Here is a 25910-nt window from a genome sequence, read left to right as displayed (position 1 = left end):
CAGTGAATGCTGTCTCTGCAGCATCTCCAATCGTCATTATACTATTTTAATGCTGCGTATTAGAAAAAAAAGCTTGGGTGGACTCGAGTGAAGGTTTGTGAAGTAAAGCTTATGGTTCCAGAGTTGCAGGTGACCTTACTCTGTATTCTTAAGGGGGATGACGCCAGCAGAAGCAGAGATGCACTTCTTGGAGAATGCCAAAAAATTGTCTATGTATGGAGTCGACCTGCATCATGCCAGGGTACGTACTCTTCAGATTCCACCTTATGAAGCGTATCGGTGACTTATTTAATATGCTGTGATTATAATTTGGTATTAAGGTTCAGATTCAGTTAGACACTGCCCAAAGTTAGACACTCATGACCCGTGCTAAGTTAGTATTCTGCAAAGGGCACTCCGCGCGGAGTGACCTTTAATAGAATAATAACTTAGTACACATTTTGGACTGGATTCAGTAAATGATGCTCAAAATTTGGTGATGGGATCTGTGCTCAATTTTAAGCGCACGGAGTTAACACCAGCTTTCACCAGATGGACATCTTAGTGTGCAAGATGAGCGTGGGTCCGCACTATTCTCTACACATTTTACGGGAATGCCCCTGACGCACCCACACCCCTCCCATGATCACATCCCTTCCGCAGATCTGCAAAGAAACACCCATGGACAGATTCTGCATAGGGCACCTACATTAGGCGCCACTGGGTGCCTTAATCAAGGGTGCCTAGTGACACCTAAGTTTGGAACCCACGCTCAATTTATTTTTTAAATTGGCTTAATTGGTGTTGTTAATTGATTGCGCCAGTTTTCAGCCAATCGAAAAAGAAAAGCAATTAAGAGTTTGACGCTTAACTCTTAGGACACCTAGCGATGCTTAAGCAGAGGTGCCTTTTCTTTCCTACCTGAAAAGTAGGTGTGGTTGACATAGGCGTCTGAGTTAGGCAAAGTAAAGCCTGGGCTAATATACCAGCGCCTACCTCTAGGATGCCTATGCGCCGCTAGGTGGGATTCTGTAAGTGGCGCCTAGCAGTTGATTGATAACTACACCAAGTGGCACCTACAATGTGGATGCGCTTAGGCACTATTCTATAAATGGGCATGTAATTGTGTGTTTGCACGGTTCTGCAATTTCTGCCATTTTAGCAGCTTACGTCAATTAGAATGCATTTTCTGCGCTGAAAATTCGGCACGGAAGTAGTGCCAAACATTCTGTGCCAAATGTAGAATTCCCCATTTACGCCTAACTTTGGGCACTTATGCCTGCTAAAAGCTGGTGTAATTGCTCACGCCCAACTGATAACAGTTAGGCATGCAAATGCAGGTATTCTATAATATAGTGCCTAATTTCTGGAAATGCCCCTGACCCTCCCATGGTCACACCCCCTTTTGAGATGTGTGCTATGAACTTTAGGTATTTATGAACAGCACTATATGTAACGTGAAAAGCTTCTGTGAGAGAACAGTTCATTAATTATCAAGGTGAAAGGTGAATCAATCTACTACTATGAAGTTTTTGAGTATCGTGGTGGTACCTCTGAGGGTCTTTTCCTATTAAAAATCTTGTTATAAGTGAGAGTTCAAGGGGGGCGATATAGATTGATTCCACTTTAACCTTGGTAATTAATGAACTTTAGGTACGCATGATATAGCATAATGTGCAGGGCAGATCCATATGTAAGTCCTACTTACTGCCAATTAAGTGCTTGTTAACACTAATTATTGATAGCTCTTAAGCTAATTAGTTTACATGTGAATCTGGGATCCATGCCCAACTTTGGACAATCTATACAGAGTCCAGGGGTAAATGACTTAACTGTGACATCTGGTATATATTGCTTTGTTTTGTTGAGACTTCAGAGATTTAAGCAGTGCTCAAAAGGAGTCTAATTTCTGCAAGTCAACATACAATACATGCACCAAGGGGTTTCACTGTTTTGTATTTGGGTGAAAATCTAAATAGGGCCTTAGGTAAATCAAACTGTTATAAGGCAACTTTACTAACATTTTGTTCTAGACTTCTACATACATTATCGCTGCTCAGCAATCTAATTCTTTCAGACTGTGACCAGTACAAAATCTTAATTGTAATGCACACTTCAGAGCCCCTGACAGCTGTAACTAAATAAGTGTCAGTGGATGAATCCCTCTATCTTTTTGCTATAAAACATGTACAAGTAATTGTATTAATGTTGTCAGATGGCTCATCTCTGTAAACTGGTTGCTCTTCTTTGAACCTTTTCTAATTCTGCTTTATCATTTTTGAGATACAGCGATCAGAATTGAACGCAATGCTCAAGGTGGTGTCCCATCATGGAGCGATACAGAGGCTTTATCGCATTCTTGTCTTGTTTACCATCCCTTTTCTAATAATTCCTAGCATCTTGTTTGATTTTTGGCCACCACTGCATATTGGGTGTATTGTCTACAATGGCACCCAGACCTTTTTCTTGGTCACTGACACCCAAGGTGGACCCTAGCATCTGATAACTAGGATTTGGGTTATTCTTCCCAATGTGCATCACTTTGCATTTGTCTACATTAAATTTCATCTGCCATTTGGACACCCAGTCTTCCAATTTCCTAAGGTTTGCCTGCAATTTTTCACAGTCCACATGCATTTTAACAACTTCATTGTGGAAAGCACTGCCTCACTGTGTTTCTTTGAAGACTTGGAGGGACTATTTGTCTTAACACTATTTTTTGGGACCCTACTCTTTTGTGCTCTTTGTGATTCCTGTCTCCTGTGTTGTATATTCTTTTTTTATAAAAATATTTACAAATAGGAAAAAATACCAGAGAAGTTTTGAATTGAATATTTGTCTTCTTTTAGGACTCAGAAGGTGTTGAAATCATGCTGGGTGTTTGTGCCAGTGGTCTGTTAATCTACAGAGACAGACTAAGAATAAACAGATTTGCCTGGCCCAAGGTTCTAAAGATTTCTTACAAACGGAACAACTTTTATATAAAAATACGACCAGGAGAGGTAAGTCAAGTCATCTGCTTACAGCATGAAGGTTTTTATGTGGGGGAGGGGGAGGGGAGGAGGAATCTGGCATATATCAGATGTCTTAAATTTAAAATTTTCATAAAATGCAATATTTTTGGAGGGTTTATTTGAAGCTTATCATGCACATTTTTAGAGAATGACACAGGGACAAATTTGTCCCCGCAGAAACTCAATTTTCCTGTCCCCGCTAGTTTTGTCGCTATCGCTGCCCCATTCCAGTAAGCTTTGCCTTAACCGCACAAGCCTTGAACACTTAGGGCTCCTTTTACGAATCCGCGGTAGTGGTTTAACATGCATAATAGCACGCGCTAAACCGCCGAACACGCTAGCCGCTACCGCCTCCTCTTGTGCAGATGAGGAAGGAGTTTGCAGGAATGGGGCAAGGACAGGAAAAGAACTTGCATGGATGGGACGGGAAAACGAGTTCCTGCAGGGATGGGGAAAAATCACTGATATCTTCATCCTGAGGAATGCTACCGTAGTATATAAATACTAGTGATTTGCATATTATTCTCTTTGCCCCCCCCATTTTTTTTTTTTTAAGGTCACAGTAGAGGTTTCTACCATGGGTCAGCGAGGTAAATGCTCCGACTTTCCAAGGAATTCTATGTGCGTTTGAGCATTTACCTTGTTGGCTCGCGGTAGAAACCTCTACTGCAGCTTTGTAAAAGCCAACGTTTGTTAGATATCTTAGCTAGGAAGGACAGAAACTGTATTGAATCCCAAATAAGGGTGTACCTGAATAACAAATGGTTTTAGACAACAGCCACAAAATCAGATAATACTTACAGCACATAGCTATTTGTAACTACAATACAATGTCTGGCTTAATTTCTCATCAAAACATTTTATGCATTTTTGGCAAGGTGTAACGTACAGAAATAGTGACGGATAAGTTGCAGAAATTTCTAGTCAACAAGCCAGATTTGAGCGCTCTCACTGTCGCTGAGTTTAATTATAAGTTTTAATTTATCAGTAGGATCTGAATTTAAATTTTGTAACCTCAGCATGACAATTGTACTCAATTGTGGTTGCCATATTAAAAAAAAAAAAAAAATAGAATTAGAATTAGTAAAGGTTCAAAGAAAGGCAACCAAAATGATAAAGGGGATATAAGTCCTCCCATCTGAGGAAAGGCTAAAGAGGTTAGGGCTCTTCAGCTTGGAAAAGAGATGACTGAGGGAGGGGGATGTGATAGAAGTCTACAAAATCCTGAGTAGTGTAGAACAGGTAAAAGTGAATTGCTTTTTTTACTCTTTCAAAAAGTCCCAAGACTAGGGGATACTCGGGCCAGGATTCTCTAACCTGCGCCGATTTTTTTTTTTTTAGATGCCCAAACTCAGTTAAAAATGCCATTTAAATGATGTTTTTAACTGCATTTCAAAGTGCCCACCGGTGCCAGAATCGCACATACATAAGCGCTTTAGGCCGCCTAATGCCACTATGGGCATGACTAATGCTGGAAGTGGCATTAGACGGCCTAAAGTGCCTAGATAGGCACGATTTATGACAAAGATAGGCGCCGGAAATATAGGCCCAGAAAACCCTGGCCTACATTCCGGCACCTGTCTTTTGCAGAGGCACGATTCTTGATACGGCGCTGTCACGTAATTGTCACACAATCAGTGACCACTTTTTAAGTAGCTGCCAATATTGACACCCTATAGGGAATCTGGGTCTCAATGAAGTTAAATGGTAATACTTTTAAAATGAATAGGTGGAAATATTTTTTTCACTGAATGAGTAGTTAAGTTTTGGAACTCGTTGCCAGAGGCTGTGGTTGTAGTGGTTAGCATATCTGGGTTTAAAAAATGTTTGGACAAGTACCTGGAGGAAAACTTTCAAAGTCTGCTATTGAGATAGAACTAACTCAAAGAACATCATATCCTCATCCAAGGTAAACTGTACTTCTGATGTCTACTATATTCTTCCTTAAAGAAGACACGCCCTCTCCCTCTTTTCCTGCTTACTGTCTCCTTACGCCTTAATTCTTCTATTTTTTATGCCTATCACTTGAATTATACGTCCCTTTGAACCTATTTAGACATAGAGCGACAAAACCAGAGTGGAATTGTCCCAATCAGAATGGTATACACTAAAGAAAATTCTTCAATTCATCTGATAAATGCAAATGCTTTAATTCATCCAAAGTCTCATAAATTCATCCAATGACTCAATGACCCGACAGGCACATGTTTCGGCCTAACCGGCCTGCCACAGGAGTCTACAAATACATACATGGATATAAACAAGTTAATAACATGCAAAATATTTATATAAAAAATATAACTAATAACAACAAAGAAAAATAATAAATACATATAAAAGCAACTACATTATAAATATAAAAACACCTCATACATCCCATTAGATCATGTACATACTGAAAATAGCAAATTCATTGATGCCTTATATATCATATATATACTTGAAAATATCATTCATGTTTAATAAAAACTCATTAACCATCTAAAAGAAGATATACAACAATCATGTGCCTTCTAAAAACTACAAGCTCATACACAAATATAAAAATTTATTAAATGTAAAATATAACAATATAAAACAACGCATAAAAGAAATATGATTAAAATATCCTAGTCATAAAACAATGCATTATTCACTAGGAAATGGGAAAAACAAACCTATCTCAATGTCTTTAATAAATAATCTATCTTCTACAGACTTCAAACTCATACACTCATATAAAATTATGCGGGAGTAAGATGTAGGGCTTTCAAAACATGTATCAATATAAAACAATACATGAAAGGAATAACCTAGTCCTCAAGCAGTACATTATTTACTAAACAATGGAGAAAACTAATCCTTCACAATGTACGATAGGGAAAGAGGGCACTATTTCAAAAGCTGAATAGTCAAAAAGACCCTTAAAACATAATGGATGCATACCTTGTGAGCTTCCGATGGGTGTATTAGAAAATCGTATGAAGCATAAAGATACACGCACCCTCTAAACGCGTCCTCTATACTGGGAATAAATCAAAATAAACCAAAACAATTAAGAAACATATATCTAAAGGTGAACAATGAAAAAATATATATATATATCTCAAATGAATAACCCCAGGGACCGGTCATCTGCTAATAAAAATGGGGGACAAACTCTGATTATCACTTTAGAGAAAATACGAAAACAGATAAAAAGATAAAAAAGATAAAAATCCAAACATTGCATATGTGTATAAAAGACACTGATGCATATGTGAAAATGAAGAGGGTACATAACTTAAACGCTAAAAAAATGTATAACTGTCAAACAAAAGTGACAGAAAGGACACGGCAAACTAAAAGAAAATGTAGACTGACCATCAAAAAAAGAAGAAAAACGGGCAAACAAATGCCAAGCATCAACAAAATACCAAAAATGCTCAACAAGATGGAGTACAAACTTAAAAAACTTACTTGGAAGTCGTAAAGCACTAAAAATCACTTGCCTTGCTGCAGCTGGAATAGGGAGACGAAGATAATCACGGGGTTTAAATACAAGATGGACGTATACGTGCTGACATCACACAGTCAGCCATAGTAGTGACTCAAGAAAAATATATGAATTCAAAACGGGGGAGCAGATAAACTAAATAAATACATGGGAATGAAAATAAAACATACTAGGAAAGGAATACAACATATGTGTGAATGTTGTAAAAAAAAAAATTTTAATTATGTTAATCGCTTAGAATTTTGATTAAGTAGAACTGCTGTGGCTAGCAATTTACCAAAAGAAACTAGTGAACAGCAGTAGTTAATTGTTGATAAATCGATGACTCTTTATTCTGGCCTAACACACTCCTCCACATGGCGGGCTCTCTTGAGAGACCTGTCCATTTTTCCAGTGTTCTCTCTTCCCTTGAAATTGGCTTTTCAGTTCGTCTGGATCATCAATTTGTATCATATAGCAACGTTATCCTCCTTTTTACTCTTTAGCATTTCTGCTCACTATGGGCTCCTTTTACAAAGGTGCGCTAGCGTTTTTAGCGCATGCACCGGATTAGCGCTCGCTATAGTGTGCACTACCCGAAAAACTACCGTCTGCTCAAGAGGAGATGCCCTGTTTTCAATGCTTTCCACCACCAAAAGGAATATTTATTGTTTAATTGTCACTGCACTGAAGTTGCATGGAAATACTTTTTAAAACCAAAAAGAGGAAATATTTTTTTCACTCAGAGAACAGTTAAGCCCTGGAATGTGTTGCTAGAAGATGTGGTAATAGCAGTTAACGTAGCTGGTTTTAAAAATGGTTTGTACAAGTTCCTTTTTTTCTTTTTTTAAATAATTTATATTCCGCATATCCTACAATTCTGTGCGGATTACAAATTATTCAGGTACTCAAGCATTCCTGGAGGAAGTGTCTGTAGTCTACTATTGAGACAAACATGGGGGAAGCCACTGCTTGCTCTGGATCAATAGCATGGAATATTGCTAGTATTTATTTGGGGTTTTGTCAGGTACTTCTGATCTGCATTGGCCATTGTGAAAGCAGGATACTGGGCTAGATGGACCACTATTCTCATCCAGTACGGCTATTCTTATGTTCTAATGAAGATCAAATTTGTCTCTTTATTGTCCTGTTTTATGGGACTGATTTCATTTGTGTTAAGCTTTTCACTGTCCCCTATTTTAACTCTATTCTATGCTCCATTACATTCTGTCCTGCACCCTGACTATTTTTTTTTCCTGCCTCTCTGCTGTTTGTCATTCCTTACTGGTTTTTATCTAGCTAGTCTTTATCTCCCCAGTTCTCCCTCAGGTTTGCATATGCAATGCATCAAGATTGGGAGTTGCATGTAGTGGTGCATCTCTTTCCAAATTTGTTGTTTCGTTTTAATCTTCTCAAATGTATTGCCTTTTTTCTTCTCCAGTCTTGTAGGCTTCTCCTTCTCTATCCCACTTTGCCTTCGGTTTATTCTCACTTTCATAAGTTTCTTACCTCTGACCTTGTCTTATTCTCTAAATCTTTACAAACTTTTCCATCTCGCATCCTCCATTCAGGGTCAATGTTAAGACATGCTGAGGCCTAAGACAGAAATTAAGGAGAGGTCCCTGAGCTGTTACCCCCTTCAACTTCAGATAGGTGTACAACCCCCTGTGGTATATAGGCCCATAGGAATTGCTCTGGATACGCTTCCCAAATGTTGGCCCTACCTCCATCCCCTGCTTTTGTACTCTTCTACTTTCTGATATTTGAATGTTAGGAGAGGGACCGCTCTGAGGAAAATCTGAACCATTCTTTTGGTTTTCTGCATTGCTCCTGCCTGACTAACATTTTTCATTGATTGGAGAGGGTGCAGTGGAAGAGAGTTTCCTGATCAGAAGGGGGAGAGTTATTGAATAGGGAAGAGGAATGGCGTATGCATCAAGGGGGGAGGGAAGCGTGGGCAGCAGAGAGGTAAGATTAGAATACTTTCCTGTGTTGTAGAACACATCAATCTGAGTAGTTTGATCTTGAAGTTGCATGAAGCTTCAATTGTAACCCTCCCATTCTGACCAGAACAAGACTGGGGAAATTAGGGTTCTAATTCCATTTCTGGTGGGAATAGCTGAGAAGTTTAGACATGATATATCTTTAAAAATGTGTTCAAGCAAACAATGTATTTATGTAAACTTTGTTGTAAATTGTTAGAAGTGAAAACAAAACAGCCTCAGAAGTCTTTCTTCTACCCCCCCCCCACACACACACACACAAAAAGACCTACTTATATAGATGTTCTATAGTCAAGTGCAGGAATAGCCACATCAATCATTTCTATGTGGATGTCAAATGTTTAATAACCCCAAAAAGATTTAATGGCAATGTGTGGAAACATCTTCCTATGATTCAACATTAAATTTTTAGCTTGGACCTTGTCTCTTACAGGGCTCACGGCTGCCTGACTTTAGAACTTGTCTTAGCAAGTCAGCCACTTGCAAGCTATCATAAGTCAAAAAAAAAAACCCTTGATTTAAGTGTATCTATTTTTGAATTGCCACTCGCAATAAATATGAATATAACTTAGTAAAACTTGTACTTAGCTTTATGTCCAAGTTGGATGATAGTATTCTAGGGATATATTGATTTGCTCCAAGCTAAAAGTTTAATGTTGAATCATAGGAAGACGTTTCCACACACTGCCATTAAATCTTTTTGGGGTTATTAGTCTGTGACAAGATGTCAAATGTGTATACAGTTAGATTTGAAATGTAAAATGCTGCTGAGACGGACATCTGAGCACCTCAGATGGCTCTATAGGTGTGTAGGTAAGAGTTTTATCCAAATGCTGTACTTTGAACATGTCTACAGCTGTCTTAACTTGCATGCTACCATTGGAAGTTATCCTTGAATAACCAGAGTATATATTTTTTGGTTCTTGCAAACACCATAAATGTTTTATCGTTTCTCTTTTTTTTTTAGTTTGAACAGTTTGAAAGCACTATTGGATTTAAGCTACCAAACCATCGAGCTGCAAAACGTTTATGGAAAGTGTGCGTTGAACATCACACGTTTTTCAGGTATGGCTTTGAGTTTTGTTTTTTTTTTTGGGGGGGGGGTTTTGGGGGGGTTAAAAATCATGATTAGAAACAAGTGATATGAAGGAAAGTTTCACTCTAGGATAAATATAGGGCAACTATATATTGAAAAACAGAGATGAGCAAGAAAATATTTTTTCAGTTTTGAATTTTTGAAGCTTTTTTTTCACATTTCTGATTTATTTCAAAAATTAATGCACGCAAAATTTAGCAAGTGTATTTTAATGTGTATAAATCAATTTCATATACATTAATTTGGAGGTTTTGTGTGAGTAGAATTGATTTAAATAAAAAAAGAGTGGAATTGTCCTAATCAGACTGATGACCACAAACTATTGTAAAAAATGTCCTTTTACTCATCCAATGTTCAAATAGCTCAATAACTCGACATGTACATGTTTCGGTCAAACAGGTCTGCTTCAGGAATCTTGATAATCTACTAAGTTATAATGGATAATGTCTTGAATAAATGTATAGGCTCTCAAGCCAATGCTATGGTGCTGTGAACAGTGCTCAGAGTTTTTGGCTCTGAGCACTGTTCCAGAAGATTTCATCACAGCACCGTAGCATTGGCTTGAGAGCCTATACATTTATTCAAGACATTATCCATTATAACTTAGTAAATTATCAAAACTCCTGAAGCAGGCCTGTTTGGCCAAAACATGTACATGTCGAGTCATTGAGTTATTGGATGAATGAATAAAGTTATTTAAACGTTGGATCCCTGTTCCTGCCCAGTTTCCTTAAGCTCTGCCTTAACCGCAAAAGCCTCGAACACATGATTTTAAAGTGTTTGAGGCTTATGCAGATGAGGACAGAGCTTGCAGGAAAGGGGCAGAGACAGGAAAAGAACTTGATGGGACGAGAAAATGAGTTCTCATAAGGATGGGGAAAAATTTGTCCCCGTGTCATTCTCTAGCCAGCGTAACTGCTATGCTTCATCTACTGGAAAGTTTACATTGTCTTACAGAGACATTCTGTCACAAGTGAGTTCAGCAGCTATTGCAATTTACTGTGCCAAAAATGCCTTCAAAAGAAATTTACAAAGTAAGGACCATTTCAGGCAGGTAGGCCCTAGTGTTTCTCAAGCTGGTTCTGGAATTTCTCCTAGCCAGTTTGGTTTTCAGGATAATCAGAATGAATATACATGAAAGAAAATTGAACGTACTGCCTCCATCTTCTGCCAAATCTATCTCATGCAAATTAGTTGTGGATATCCTAACTGGTTGTGGGATCATCCAGGAGAAACGTTGACCTATATTATCCAGTTTCTTTTTGTTCTTTCCAGCTTAATTTGCCACAGCTCATTAGACTTTTAGGCTTGGATTCTCAAACTGACGCCAATGGTTTTTTTTCAGCACCAGTAGGCGCCCAAACTCAGTTAAAAATGCCGTTCAAACAGCATTTTTAACTGAGTTTTAAGGCGCCTACTGCCACCTAAAAATTTGGCGCTGGAATTGCACCTACGGAGGCGCTTTAGGCCACTGAACACAACTGTGGGCAAGGCTAATGCTGGAAGTGGCACGATTCACATCATAGGTAGGCACCAGAAATGTGGATCAGGAAAACCCTAGCCTACATTTCCAGCGCCTATCTTTGCCGGAGATGCAGTTCTTTAGCCAGCACCGTCGCATAATTAACACGCGATTGGCGGCCGCTTTTAAGGTTGCCGCCGGCCACGGCACCGGTTACAGAATCTGGGTCTTGGCACATAGTTATGCCCTTTAGTTTAATTGGCTGTAGTTTATATGACAGTGGTATCTCTAACCATTGTATAATTTCATTACCTAGAGCAGGGATTCTCAACTTAGACCTCCGGACACAGCTAGCCAGTCAGGTAACCCACAATGAATATGCATGAGAGAGATTTGTTTAGAATGGAGGGAGAGCATGCAAGTTTCTCATGCATATTCATTGTAGATATTCTGAAAATCTAACTGACTGGGTTGAGAATCCCTGGTCCAGAATACAGTTTGTCTGGAAACTGGGTAGACCCTGCTGTTAAGTTCATTAGATTTCCATGCAAATGAGCAGCCTTATGCTAACTACGGGCTTAGGTGTGTTTTCACAACATCTTGTACTAGAGGTAAACCATGGGGGAGGAAGCAAGACATGTAGATAGACAAGGTCCTGCCAGTATTAGCCCAGATTCTGTTTTATGTAATTGTTATCTATCCCCGTGAAGACCATTTTCCTAAAACTTATCTCCCTAAAAATCAATTCATTTTCCACCATCAGGCCATCCTCTTCCCCTCACTTTGCTATTCATTCCCTAATTTTTCATTTTTGTCTGTCTTTGAATGTTGTAGGCTCTTGTTACCAGAAGCACCCCCTAAAAAATTCCTCACTCTTGGGTCCAAATTCCGCTACAGTGGTAGAACACAAGCCCAGACGAGAAGAGCCAGTGCACTGATAGATCGTCCTGCACCTTACTTTGAACGTTCTTCAAGCAAGCGTTACACTATGTCCCGCAGCTTAGATGGTGGTAAGAGCCTATTAATAATCATGGAATTTGATCAAAAGCCATAATCAAGCAAGGTATCTGACAGATGAGAAAACCACCTATAATCTTTTGATTTGTTAACCGAGTAAAGCTTGAAAGTACTACAGAATGTATTCCTGAGAATCCATTTTTATTACAAATATCTTTGAAATATGTCATGTCTCTAACGTCATTACTCAAACTGAAATAAAAGCACTGTGAGTTAAATACCTTTTGCAATATTACCAGGTTGAGGTTAGGCTTGAAAAATGTCATTTACCATGAAATACTTTAAAGCAAAGCTCAAGATGTCAGTTTTTGTTTATAGACTAGAACACATAATCACATAATCAAACCTTAGGTTAAAAAATACCACTCAAAAGTACCTGTGTATCTTGGGAAAAGTAAATAGGCATGTTTTTAAATGAAATCTTAGGCCAGTCTCCATTCAAAATCATAATCCCTGATTGTCATAATTTGCATAACCTTTATTTCTTATTAGAAATGTGGTACTCTTCTTTGTCACAAACATTTTGAATTTAACAGAAGCCTATTACCACAGTGGTTACTTAGAAATGATATATTATACTTGAATCACCATCTCAGATAATTTAAAAAAAAAAAAAAATCATATTTATCCTAATTCCATATGACCCACTAGGAAAACAAACTGGGAAAACATGTAACAATAGAAGAACATTTAAGAGAATATTGGAGAAATTAGAGAATAGTTGTCTAGAGAGAGAAATATAAACAATAAACTCTAATTCACTTTAGCTTTGACCAGAAAGACTTGATTTAAATCATGTCTGTAACATTATGAATAGAATTAATTTGCCCAAAAAATTGAAACATGCTACATAATAAAAAAAACAAATCCTTATTTCATGATGAATAATTTTTGGACTATAATGTATCTTGAATAGAAAACTATCTTTAGATAGATTTTTCCTCAAAAAAAACCAAAACATTTTATTAAAAATTAAATTAAAAATATGATTACAAAAAAAAATAATTAAGTTTTATCTACTCTGGCTTGATCTCATTCCCTTAGCAGGAGCATCACATGCTGAGGCGCAGTCCCTTTCACAAAAAAATATCTTGAAATATTTGTATGATTATTTTAGAATTGTATTTCTCCATTCTTTTCTGTAGGATATAAAGAGATTATGTCCTTACCTTGATAATATCTTTCAAGGTGTGTCATTCTAGACAAGTGGGTTATCTCCCTATGGCTGCGAGCCATCTGCAAAAGGAATCCACTTTGGATTTTTTCTGCGTCCCTCCTACTTCACTGTGAGCTCTACTTCCACTTGAAGTTTGTACCCAAACATGCTATCTGAAGTAGGGACACCCCAACAATACAATACAATACAACTGTTCTGCTTTAAAATAAAACACTGTAACATGGAATGAACAAGCAATAGCCATTAGAAGCATCAAAGGAGCTCAGGTAATAGCCCTGGAGATATGAAACATATTATACAAAGTTCTTAAAGGCCCAACGGGCTGATTGGCATTCAAGACACATCTTGGAGAAGTATTAACAGAATGAAACAGTAGGCAGATGCAGGAAGGATAGGGCAGGAGTCTAGAATGATGTGCCTATCTACTAGACAAGCAAGACGTACAAAAGAACTCCCAGAAATCCAGGGCAGGCTGATTGTGCCGGCCTGCAACATGGAAGAACCAAAGGCAGAGTCCTCCCTCACCTGCACCAATGTCCACCCTGTGAAACTTGGCAAATGTGCATAACATGGACCAGCTTCTGCACTACAGATCTCCACTGGGAAGACAGCACAATCCTCGGCCCATGACGAAGCTGTACTTTTTGTTAAATGTGTGTTGACTGAAACTGGGGACTGATTCTCTACAGACAATGGAGGCCGAGGAAATGGCCTGATGGATCCATCTGGGGGATCATGGCCCTGGAGGCAGGCATGCCATACTTGGAAGAATAAGTAAGCAAGATGGTCAGCAAGTCTAAACTCATTGGTGACCTCTACATAGAAACATGATGGCAGATAAAGACCAAATAGCTCCTCTATTCTGCACATCTGCAGTAACCATTATCTCTTTCTCTCTACGAGAGATCCCACGTGCCTATCCTAAGCCCTCTTGAATTCAGACACAGTCTCTGTTTCCACCATCTCTTCTGAAGACTGTTTCACACATCTACCACCCTTTTTGTAAAAAAGTATTTCCTCAGATTACTCCGGAGTCTATCACCTCTTAACTTCATCCTATGCCCTCTCATTGCAGAGTTTCCTTTCGAATGAAAGAGACTCGACTCATGCACATTTATATTACGTAGGCATTTAAATGTCTCTATCATATCTTCCCTCTCCCGCCTTTCCTCCAGAATATGCAGATTGAGATCTTTAAATCTGTCCCCATACGCCTTAACACGAAGACCTCACACCATTTTAGTAGCCTTTCTCTGGACCGACTCCATCCTTTTTATATCTTTTTGACGGTGTGGCTTCCAGAATTGTACACAATATTCTAAATGAGGTCTCACCAGAGTCTTATACAGAGGCATCAATACCTCCTTTTACCTTCTGGTCATACCTCTCCCTATGCAACCTAGCATCCTTCTAGCTTTCGCCGTCAACTTTTCAACCTGTTTGGCCACCTTAAGATGATCACATACAATCACACCCAAGTTAAGCTCTTCCGTCGTGCACATAAGTTCTTCACCCCCTAAACTACCGTTAAAAACATAAGAATAGCCCAGTAGCCCGTTCTCCCGGTGGCCAATCCTGGTCACTAATACCTGGCCATAACCCAAGGAGTAGCAATATTCCATGCTACCAATACAGGGCAAGCAATGGCTTCCCCTATGTCTTTCTCGATAACAGACTATGGACTTTTCCTCCAGGAACTTGTCCAAACCTTTCTTAAAACCAGCTTCGCTATCCGCTCTTACCACAACCTCTGGCAATGCATTCCAGAGCATAACTATTATCTGAGTGAAAAAAATTTCCTCCTGTTGGTTTTAAAAGTATTTCCCTGTAACTTTATCGAGTGTCCCCTAGTCTTTGTAATTTTTGATGGAGTGAAAAATCAATCCACGTGTACCTGTTCTACTCCACTCAGGATTTTGTAGACTTCATTCATATCTTCCCTCAGCCATCTCTTTTCCAAGCTGAAGAGCCTTTACCATTTTAGTCTCTCCTCATACGAGAGGAGTTCCATCCCCTTTATTATCTTGCTCGCTCTTCTTTGAACCTTTCTTGAGATAAGGAGACCAGAACACAACGCAGTACTCCAGATTAGGTCGCACCATGGAGCGATACAGGGGCATTATAACATTCTTGGTCTTGTTAACCATCCCTTTTTTAATAATTCCTAGCATCCTGTTTGTTTTTTTGGCCACCGCCACACATTGGGCAGAAGGTTTCATCGTATCGTCTACGATTAAACCATTCCCTCGGGTTTTTGCTGCCCAAATACATGACTTTGCATTTCTTAGCATTAAATTTTTGCTGCCAAATTTCAGACCATTCTTCAAGCTTCACCAGGTCTTTCTTCATGTTATTCACACCATCCAGTGTGTCTACTCTATTGAGATTTTTGTATCATCCGCAAAGAAGCATCTTACCCGACAATCCTTCAGCAATATCATTTATAAAAATGTTAAAAAGAACAGGCCCAAGAACAGAACCTTGAGGCACACCACTGGTAACATCCCTTTCCTCAGAGTGCTCTCCATAGATCACTACCCTGTGTCGCCTTCCACTCAACCAGTTCCTGACCCAGCCCATCACTTTGTGACCCATCCCAAGGGCACTCGATGTATTTATTAGATGTCTGTGTGGAACACTGTCAAAGGCTTTGCTAAAATCTAAATACACCACATCTAGCGCACATCCTCTATCCAATTCTCTGGTCACCCAGTCAATGAAATTGATTAGATTTGTATGACAAGACCTACCTCTAGTGAATCCATATTAACTCTGGTCCTGTAATCCACAGGATTCCAGAAACTTGACCATTCTATTTGCTTACCACAGAAGTCCAGGGCAGTGGATAGTGAAGAAGCACGCTTCCTATGTCCAGCTTCATCAAAATTCAGTCCAACTACCTGGAACCTGTAGCTGTAAACACAGGCAAATCGGCCTGATTTACATGAAATGCTGAAACTACCTTTGGCAGAAAAGAAGGAACCATGAAAGGAAACTCCTCTCTGAAATTCTGAGGAAAGGCTGTCTACCAGAAAAAGCCTGGAATTCTTTTTTTTTTTTTTTTGTAAATATTTATTGATTTTCAAACTAAAACAGTGCATTACAAACAAACAAACAAAAACAAACAAACCAATAATTACTATATACATTGCACTATTAACTATATAGGTAACACATATATCAATCAAAGCCTGGAATTCTGAAACTTGGCACACTGCAACCAGGAACACTGCCTGAGGTATCACGTCCAAGAGGGACACTTCAACCAGAAGCTCAAATGGTGCTTTGGAGAGGCCTCTGAGAACCACTTTAAGATCCCATGAAGGGAATGATGGCTTAATTGTTGATTTAATGTGAACAACAGAAAGGACAACCATTTTTTTGGCTTACTACAATTTATTTATTCCAATATAGTTCCTGTGCTTTGTACATCATTTCTGCAGTTCTCTTTTTTGTTCTTAATGTGAAGAGCATCCTTCAGAAATCTGGCAATGTTTGGATGGAATGCTAGCATAAGTCTACAGTCCCAAGCATTGAAACAAGAGAGCTGGGCAACCTGGATCTGAAGCCAAGCCAAGGCAAGGCCCGTCTGAAGAAAGGCTAACACCATTGAAACTAGAGCTGTAAATGGTTCCACACGCTCTTGAATGCACCAGTGCTGGAAGGCTCTCCACACCTTAGCATAGGCAGAAACTGTGGGTGTCTTCTTAGACTTGAGAAAGGTGGCAAGGACTACATCTGAGTAACCTGTACGGACTAATGCCGTTCCATAGCCATGCCGTAAGAGCAAAGCAATCCAGGACCTCCATGCATATTGGACCCTGGGAAAGCAAGTCTGAATACACCTGCTACCTGAGGCCGTGACCCATTCAAAGCAACATCAGATCTGCATATCATGGGCTGCAAGACCCAACTGGAGCCACAGAACAACTCTGCCCTGAAGATCCGCAATGCATTGAATGATCCGGCCTATCATGGGCTGGGGAGGAAAACATACAACTAGACTCTCTGAGGCCACAGCTGGACTTGAATGTCTAGCCCGTCACTTCCGGGCTCGACTTTTCAACAGAGGAATCAGTAAGCCTTCTTGTTCCTCGTCATTGCCATGAGGTAAAGAGTGGATAACCCCAGTGCTGAATAAAAGCCTGAAATGCTGTCTGAGACAGTGACCACTCGCCCGGATCCAAGGTTTGTCTGCTAAGGAAGTCTGCCTGACCATTGTCCACTCCCACTACATATGCTGCTGATAGGGCCTGGGGATGACGCTTCACCCAGTGAAAGAGCAGGCGGGCTTCCAGATCTAGAGAATGCACTCTTAGTTCCTCTCAAACAATTGTTACAGGCCACATCTGTTGCATTGTTGGAGAATATTCTGACCACTTGACCTGCCAAACAAATTACTTAGCTTTTATCCACACTTGAAATCAAAAGCTTAGCGTGATCCAAACGGGAGCCACATTGCTTGACTTTGACCTGTCTTTGTGGTTCAACCAGGCTTGGTTTCAGGGACCCAATGCTAGTTTTTTAGATAGAAGCTGCTAAATTTTTCAAAAACGGCTAAGCTTTCGATTTCAAGCTAAGTCATTTGTTTGGCGATTTTGCAGTAAAATCTATTGGAGAAGCTTGGAAAGGGGGAGAGTGCTACACTATTTGACATCACATTTAATTATTTTTGGGTGCATTACCGCATTTAAGAAACACAAGAACACCAGTATACCCTATGATGGTGTGCGGCCAAATGGTGAGCTTATGCTCATGTTAGAGGAGCCGACTCAGCTAAGCATTAGAGCATTGGCACTTGCTGCCAGTCTCACAAGTTTATCACCACACACTGAGGGTACACTTTATCCACAAATTATTTATTATGTTTTGGAGTATTGTCTAGTTTTCTGTACTTGTGATTGTATTAGTGCAGTACTCTTCCTGTTTTTTGTTTTTTTTGGGGGGATGGGGCAATAGCTCCTATATGCAAAGAGGCATCTCCTGGCCTGGCATCATTGCAACTTCTTGGTAGAGAGAGCAGCCCGGGAAGCAGAGAACTGGTTATGTCTGAATCCAGAAAATCTCTGCCTGTAGCCAGGGTAGAAATTTTGAAACGTGGAACTGGAATACTGTTGAGAGCGCTGTAAGCCATGAAATTTAGAGTGCACTGAGCCTCTTGTGTCATGCTGTGTCATACTGTACGTATGCCCTGAGCCTCTTGTGTCATGCTGTGCGTACGCCCTGTTTTCTAAATTTACTACCTATTCCCGCAAATGCCATTTTAATATCAAATCATCAATTTTGAGCAAAGGGTCCAGTAAGGATCTGCCCATTCCAGGATGTATCTTGCAAATGATGTATTTTTATATCTTGGTCAGGACATGTCCTTATCCTCCTTATGTTCTCTTTCCTGTTTTTATGACACCATAGTGGATGTGGTACCAGTTGCTATGTGAAATAATAAATTTCACTTGACTTGCTTATTTTAGAGTGTGTGTAAGATTGTAGTGAAAAGTTTGGTCAGCTGGGGACTTACTGGAAAGTTGGATGGATGTTGTTGCTAGTGCTGGTGCTGTGAGTTATAGTTTTTTTGGGCACTTTGAAAGGAAATTGGAATTTAAACAAGAGAGTTTGATTGGTAATTTGTATGAGATTCAGGGAATTTTAAAATAATTTGTGTTTCTTTGCTGGCTGTTGTTAAGGTGAAGGCTGGCTCCAGAGGTGCTCTGTGGGCTTCACGTTTGAGCAAATTGATTTTAAATAATAGCTATCTTACAAGTACTTTAAGAGGAATTAAGAAGGATTTGGTGTGTTTTCTTATTCCTGTGAAGAGAACTGAGAGAGTCTGAGAAGAATCCATGGTTTTAGTTAGAGGCTGAAATTAGTTAGAGGAAAAGTTGTTTTAAAGGCTCTTCTCTGGAAAGCTATTATTATTCAAGGATTTCCTAATAGAAGATTTTCCAGGAAACTGTATTTTTAAGCTGAAAACCTTATCCTTAAGCTGAGTTCTTTTGGATGGTTCAAATTTAGGGCTCCTTTTACAAAGCTGTGCTAGGGCCTTAATGCGCGGAATAGCACGCGCTAGCCACTACCGCCTCCTTTTGAGCAGGCGGTAGATTTTTGGCTAGCGCGCACTAATCCGGTACGTGAGCTTAAACCACTAGCGCGGCTTTGTAAAAGGAGCCCTTACTTTATTTCATCTTTATTAGTACAACTGCAGACATTTTATTTACCATTAAAGTTATCACCTGGAAAAGCTGATTATTTTAGATGTAATTTGTCTGAGAGAAGGAAAGTTTTAGCCTTAACTGTCACAGAATGTTGGGCAGCACAGCACTGCTGAAGCCTTAAGCTGCAGTGTTATTGAGAAGCAGTGTTCCATTAAAGGCATTTTGGTTGGATTTTACCATTTAAATATCTATTAATATTGGTTATGGTGGCTTGCATGGATTGCATGAATGTGATCACATCACTGAAGCATTTTGACCTTGACAGGGGGTTTAGCTCAAGAACATTAAGTTATTTTATTTTTCTTCTACCTAGTCATACAAGGCCTTTTGACTCAAGAAGACACTGATTGAGATCCACGCAGAGGAAGTTAGGTTCTTGCCTCCCTTAAATTTTGTTAAGTTTGGACAGTAGGTGGAATAGTTCCTGATCCTGATGGTGCATCCTGATGATCCATTTTTTAATTAAGTGGCAGTTGGCAGAAAATAATCTCCGGTATCCTACGCAAGCAAGCAACTGAGGGCTACTAGACCATCAGGAGATTGCAGTAGACCTGGGGGAATGCCAGCCTCGCTTGCTAGGGAGGGAAGGAGTACTAGCTGATGTTCCACTGGTGCGCAGATGGGCTGGTGCACAGTATGGCTGTTCCTCTGGCTTGGGAGGGACCAGCAGTTGATGTTCTGATGGGGCGCAGGCAGGGTTGTGGGCGTTACTCTTGAGAATGAAGGAGGAAGTATTAGCTGACAATCCAGTGGGGGTTGGGGCATGGGTGGTAGTGCGGGCATTACTCTTGCTTGGGAAGCACGGAAGCAACACTAGCTGACGTTCCAGTGGGGCACAAGTGGGGTTGCAGGTTGGGAGGAAGGGAGGGAGCATGAAGGAAGCTGATGTTCAGTGGGGTTGGAGCATGGGTGGGTTGCAGGCATGCCCTGATCATAGCAGCAAACGTCTGCCGGTTCGAGGGAGGCTTGCAGCAGCGTAGGAGGGGTAAGAGAATACAAGGAAGGAGGATGGTAGGACATCACAATGGAGGAATGATAGAATATAAACCCTTGGTTTATATTTTGAGTTACCATTTTTTCCCTTTAAAAGGGAAGCAAAAATAGAACCTTGGTTTATATTTGAGTATATATGGTAATTGCAAAGAATAAGCTGTGAATTAGGCAGATAAGAGAAAACACCCTAGAGTTGGGTGAGTTGAGAGGCAGGATGGATGGGTTACAGCACCTAGGGCCTGTAGACTGTATTTGGGCTGAAAGCAATCCCTGGTCTCATATTTATAAAAACCCAGTAGAGACTAAAGAAGACAAGAGTTCAGCACCTAAAATGTAGTAGATTATTAATAGATTGGTGTACAGGAGGGCAATAGACCAGGTTAGAGGCTTCCCATCTCTGCTCTCTGTTGACAAGTTAGAAGTAGAAATTGTTTTATATTGTGCGTTTTATTTATTATTATTAAGAATGTGTGGTTCAAAATCTCAAGGAAGAAATGCAGGTAGCCTAATATCTCAAAGCAAAAACCAACATTAGATAAATACAGAAAATAAGTCAGAATTTGCTTAGCTGTTTGGAATCTAATATCTGCAGAGAGCCAGAACACATGAAACAACAAGTTGTCATAATATACCAAAACAGGCAATGAAGCATCATGAAATGTTCACACATCTTGTTAGGAAGCTAAATTATGAAATGCCAGTTTTAAAATTAATCAGTTTCATTTTTCTCATTAACAGAAATCAAGAGGTGATAACTTCTTAAAACCAACATATGTTTCAGAAAGAAGTTACTTTGAACAGTTTTGGCTTATACTTTCTATGAAGTGCCTTTAAAAAAGTGTGTCATGATTTTCTAAATAGCTGCTTTGTCAGTGATAACAAGTTTTATGATAGAATGTCATGTTTTGACCTTTATATAAATTGTTGCAGAATCTAGAAGGGGTGTAGGGGGGTAGGAGCTGGCTGAGATCCAGACCCCCAAATAATTGTTAAGTGAGTAATGCTAGTGCAACTTGTCACACATTTGTTTGGGCCTTGTTCTTTCCAAAAGCCCCACTATGGTTACTAGGCAACCACATCAGTACTGATGTAAATGCACAGAGAGGAATGAACTGCCGATGCACTTTTTTTTTTTTTTAAGACTGCAAAACAAATGATCCATGTAAATTGGTTTTCTTCTCAGAGGTGAAACATTTTGAGATGTGTCGGCTCAAATGTGCCTTGGGCTTCATTGAAAAAAATTGCTTTCAAAATCGGAAAGATGATGTCAACAGTCTAATTTAATTCACAGATGTTAATCAAGATGTAAGCCTTACTAATTATAGGCAAATAGCCAACCCATTAAATTTTTTGTTTGAGCATCAGTTGCAACTATTGATTCATATTTGAAAAAATGGTTACTAAACCTTTATTGGCCTTAACTTAGTTTCAGCTGCAACTGATGCTCAAACAAAAAATTTAATGGGTTGGCTATTTGCCTATAATTAGTAAGGCTTACATCTTGATTAACATCTGTGAATTAAATTAGACTGAAAACCCGACTGGATTGCAGCCCTCAAGGAGGGACTTTGAGACCCCTGATCTAGATCTAGAAAAAGGTGTAACAAGAGTTTCAAAACTTTAATTTTGGAGGGCAATAATTGTGTAATTTGTGTTTCTTATTGAGCGATTCTTGTAGGAAAAAAAGGATGGAAATTTGAACAGCAGGGGCATAGGTGATAATATAGGTAGATAGGTGCATGCCTTTTAACAAAGTTCATGTAGATAAAATATAGCAAAACAGTTGATTAGCAACAGTTAAATTCTTATGAATTTTTTTTCAGAAATTTGCTGTCTTCCAGTTTGCAGCATTCTGTGAATTCATTTAGGTAAATTCTAGTTAGGTTATATGTAAATTTTAATTATCACATTTGCTTTTAGCGTCAGTGAGTGAAAACCATGAAATGTACATGAAGGATTCTGTGTCTGCTGCAGAGGTTGGTACCGGCCAGTACGACACGACAAAGGGCATCTCTCAAACCAACTTGATAATGACAGTGACTCCAGAGAAAAAGACAGAGGAAGAGAAAGATGAGGAGGAGGTGGATGAGAAGAAGAAAGAGGTAGAAGTCACTCCAGTTGCAGCACTTCGGCATGACACAAAGGTACAATTTAATGAGCTCTTACTAGATGTATTTAACTTAGACCATGGAAGAAACAGGGTTGGAGTGGCAGAATCTCCTGAATAGCAAACTACATTAGGGGGCTGATTTTTTAAAAAAAAAAACCCCAACAAAAAACTCCCCAAAAACAAATAAATGTAGAGCTTGTAGAAAATGCAAGCACATTTACAATAATATAACCACTGAAACAAATGATCTTCTGTAGTCTTTGCACTGTTTGGGGGGAGGGAAGAGAGAGCTTCATTTGCTGTTTGTGCTTTGGCTTTGTGTTTTAAGGTAAGAGTGAGTGTGTGTTAGAGTGGGGTACTTGATTAGATGGAAAAAAAAATTACCTTAAAATGTGTTACACTGTGATCACTGCAGAACTCTTCTTTATAAGCTTGATTAAATTGATTTTTTTTTTAATTGTATGCTAATAGCCAGTTCCATCTTTAGTGTAATTGATTTACTTATTGTGCACCATTGCCACTGGGGGTCTTATAGCTTTACAATGCAAATTTTTATTGACTAATCATTTACTTTTTAAATAACTGAAGCTTTTTTTTCTTTTCTTTTGGTGCGCATATGCCTGAAAGAGGAGCTGTGTAGAAATAAGTTTGTTAGTAGCATCCAAAGGGGCTGATAGAGAAAGCTACAGCATACCCTTAATGAGTAGTTTACCTACTCATTAAAGACCATTGTATGCTGGAAAGGTTTCGCAGTAGATATTGGTGCACAGCATATTAAAATGCAAGTTAAAGAACTGACCTGCTATGCTGTAGCATGCAGGCCTGTGATATGTCTACCGAGGGAGTTCAAGGCTAGAAACCTACTGTCAGCTCTGAGGGTGAAGTAGAGTCCCTGCTGTCTGCATTGGCCCCCATCTCCTTACCTCTGACCCATTTGGCACTGACTTATCCCTCTGAAATCACCTGACCCAGTTCCCTCCCCACCATCACCATGTATATATCCACCACCCCATCCATCAAATCCCTTTCCAAGCCTCATGGATCCAAGTACCTTGAAGGAAGCAGGAGCAATGCTCACCCACTCCTGCCTCTGGGCCATCATCAAAATGTTGGCTCCCTGCCCTGTGTATTGCATTCTGGGGATACAGTTGGCCATATGGGGAAGAAATGTTGCATAGAAGCATGATGGCAGATAAAGGCCAAATGGCCCTTCTAGTCTGCCCATCCACAGTTACCATTATCTCTTCCTCTTCCTGTCCCATGCTTTCTTGAATTCAGACATAGTCTCTGTCACTAACACTTCTTCCGGGAGACTGTTCCACGCATGTACCACCCTTTCTGTAAAAATGTATTTCATTAGATTACTCCTGAGCCTATCACCTCTTAACTTCATCCTATGCCCTCTTATTCCAGAGCTTCCTTTCAAATGAAAAACACTCGACTCATGCGCATTTACGCCACGTAGGTATTTAAACATCTTTCAATATACAAATCAAAATCGTAACAAATCAACAACTCTGTCTAAATCGGTGGTCTCAAACCCTTTGCCAGGACCACATTTTAGATTTGTAGGTACTGGAGGGCCTCAGAAAAAATAGTTAATGTCTTATTAAAGAAATGACAATTTTGCATGAGGTAAAACTCTTTATAGTTATATAAATCTTTCCTTTTGGCTAAGTCTTAATAATAATATTGTCATTTATAGCTAAAGAGACATATGATCAAGAAACTGTTTTATTTTACTTTTGTGATTATGATAAACATACCGAGGGCCTCAAAATAGTACCTGGCAGGCCACATGTGGCCCCAGGCTGCAAGTTTGAGACCACTGGTCTAAATGTTACTAGCCAGCAGTGGGATAGCCTATAGAGATTAATATTCAATAACAAAAAGTGGAGAAAACGTGAATTTATCGGCAGCAATCCGCATGGATTACAAGCTGCTCCCTTAATTATCACAGGCACAAAAATCTCCACCTGCAGATACTGAGCCTAAACCCACCACTGTGTACAGGGTATAAAAGAAGGCTGATCACTTAACTTCAGGAACATGGGGTACGCTGTCTCCCAGCGATGCTGTTAATCACAGTCCATGCCCGTTGTGCCTCCAACAAGAGCCTTGATTCACCATTAACCTGCTGCCTCAGGAATTTAACAGTAGAAGCCCTCAACCAGTTCCTGAACCAGCCGGTCACTTTGGGCCCATCCCAAGAGCACTCAGTTTATTCATTAGACGTCTGTGTGGAACACTGTCACAGGCCTTGCTAAAATCAAAATTTACCACATCTAGCGCACTCCCTTTATCCAGTTCTCTAGCCATCCAGTCAAAGAAATTGATCAGATTTGTCTGACAAGACCGTCCTTTAGTGAACCCATGTTGCTGCTAGTCCTGTAATCCACTGGGTTCCAGAAACTTTACCATTCTCAATTTTAAAAGCATGCCTATTAATTTGCTTACCACAGAAGTCAGATTTGCTAGCCTGTAATTTCCTACTTCTTCCTTACTTTTACTTTTGTGTAGAGGGCCCACATCGGCCCTTCTCCAGTCCTCCGGTACCACTCCCGACTCTAGAGAAGCATTGAAAAGGTCGGTCAGCGGAGCCACCAGAACTTCCCTAAGTTCCTTCAGCACTCTTGGATGTATACCATCCGGCCCCATCGTTTGGTCTACCTTTAATTGAGCTAGCTCCTCACGAACACAGCCCTCTGAAAATCGATCAGGGACTATCACTCCACTATCCCTATTTGCAGTCAGCGGAGCCACCAGAACTTCCCTAAATTCCTTCAGCACCCTCAGTTGTTCTTATGAGGTTTGATTTTAAAAAAATACGGTGAATGCTGCTGCCAAGCACCATCCAACGGAAAGGCACAGATCTTTAATATGGGAAGTGGTGCATCAAACCTTAGTAACAGTATGTGGCAAGTTTCAACTTGAACATGAGGTGAGTGAGTGTGACCTGAGAAATGGGCAAACGGTTTCATCTTTCATCATGATAAAGCTTTGTGTCGCACATTTCTTCTGGTATAGCAATTTCTGTCAAATAAAACATTACGGTGTGTCCTTATCCACTGGATCTGGCACTGTGTGACTTCTGACTCTTCCCCAAAGTCAAAATAACCATGAACGGTAAACATTTTGAATTGATTCAGGACTCGAGGCAGCCACAACAGTGCAATTAAAGACACTCATGAAAGAGAACTTCCACAACTGCTTCAGAAAGTGGCAAGAATGATGAGATAAGTGTGTTTAAAGCGAGGGGGAGTATTTTGAGGAGGATTAATGGCAATGTGTCTTTTACTGAAATATATTTTTTATCTAAACATTTATTTATTTTTTTTATCACAACTCGTAAATGGCAGAGTGTCCCTACCCAGTGTATTCCAGAATATGGTG

At 39.7% G+C, this 25910-nt stretch overlaps 1 protein-coding gene across 13 annotated transcripts in view; it reads left to right on the top strand.

Annotated features, from left to right (window-relative positions):
* Positions 1 to 25910, top strand: part of EPB41L3 (erythrocyte membrane protein band 4.1 like 3) — a 356951-nt gene that overhangs the window by 255219 nt on the left and 75822 nt on the right. For 11 of the 13 annotated variants that reach the window (XM_033933988.1, XM_033933986.1, XM_033933984.1 and 8 more), the window contains exons 8-12: positions 154 to 241; positions 2829 to 2981; positions 9418 to 9515; positions 11843 to 12018; positions 22328 to 22551. In XM_033933988.1, coding sequence (XP_033789879.1) covers positions 154 to 241; positions 2829 to 2981; positions 9418 to 9515; positions 11843 to 12018; positions 22328 to 22551 — 739 coding nt within the window. The remainder of the gene's footprint in view (positions 1 to 153; positions 242 to 2828; positions 2982 to 9417; positions 9516 to 11842; positions 12019 to 22327; positions 22552 to 25910) is intronic. The other 2 variants (XM_033933990.1, XM_033933985.1) reach the window with 1 other exon arrangement.

Source organism: Geotrypetes seraphini, chromosome 2 (assembly GCF_902459505.1).
Source record: "Geotrypetes seraphini chromosome 2, aGeoSer1.1, whole genome shotgun sequence".
Lineage (NCBI taxonomy): Eukaryota > Metazoa > Chordata > Amphibia > Gymnophiona > Dermophiidae > Geotrypetes > Geotrypetes seraphini.
This window is presented reverse-complemented; position numbering and strand designations above follow the sequence as displayed.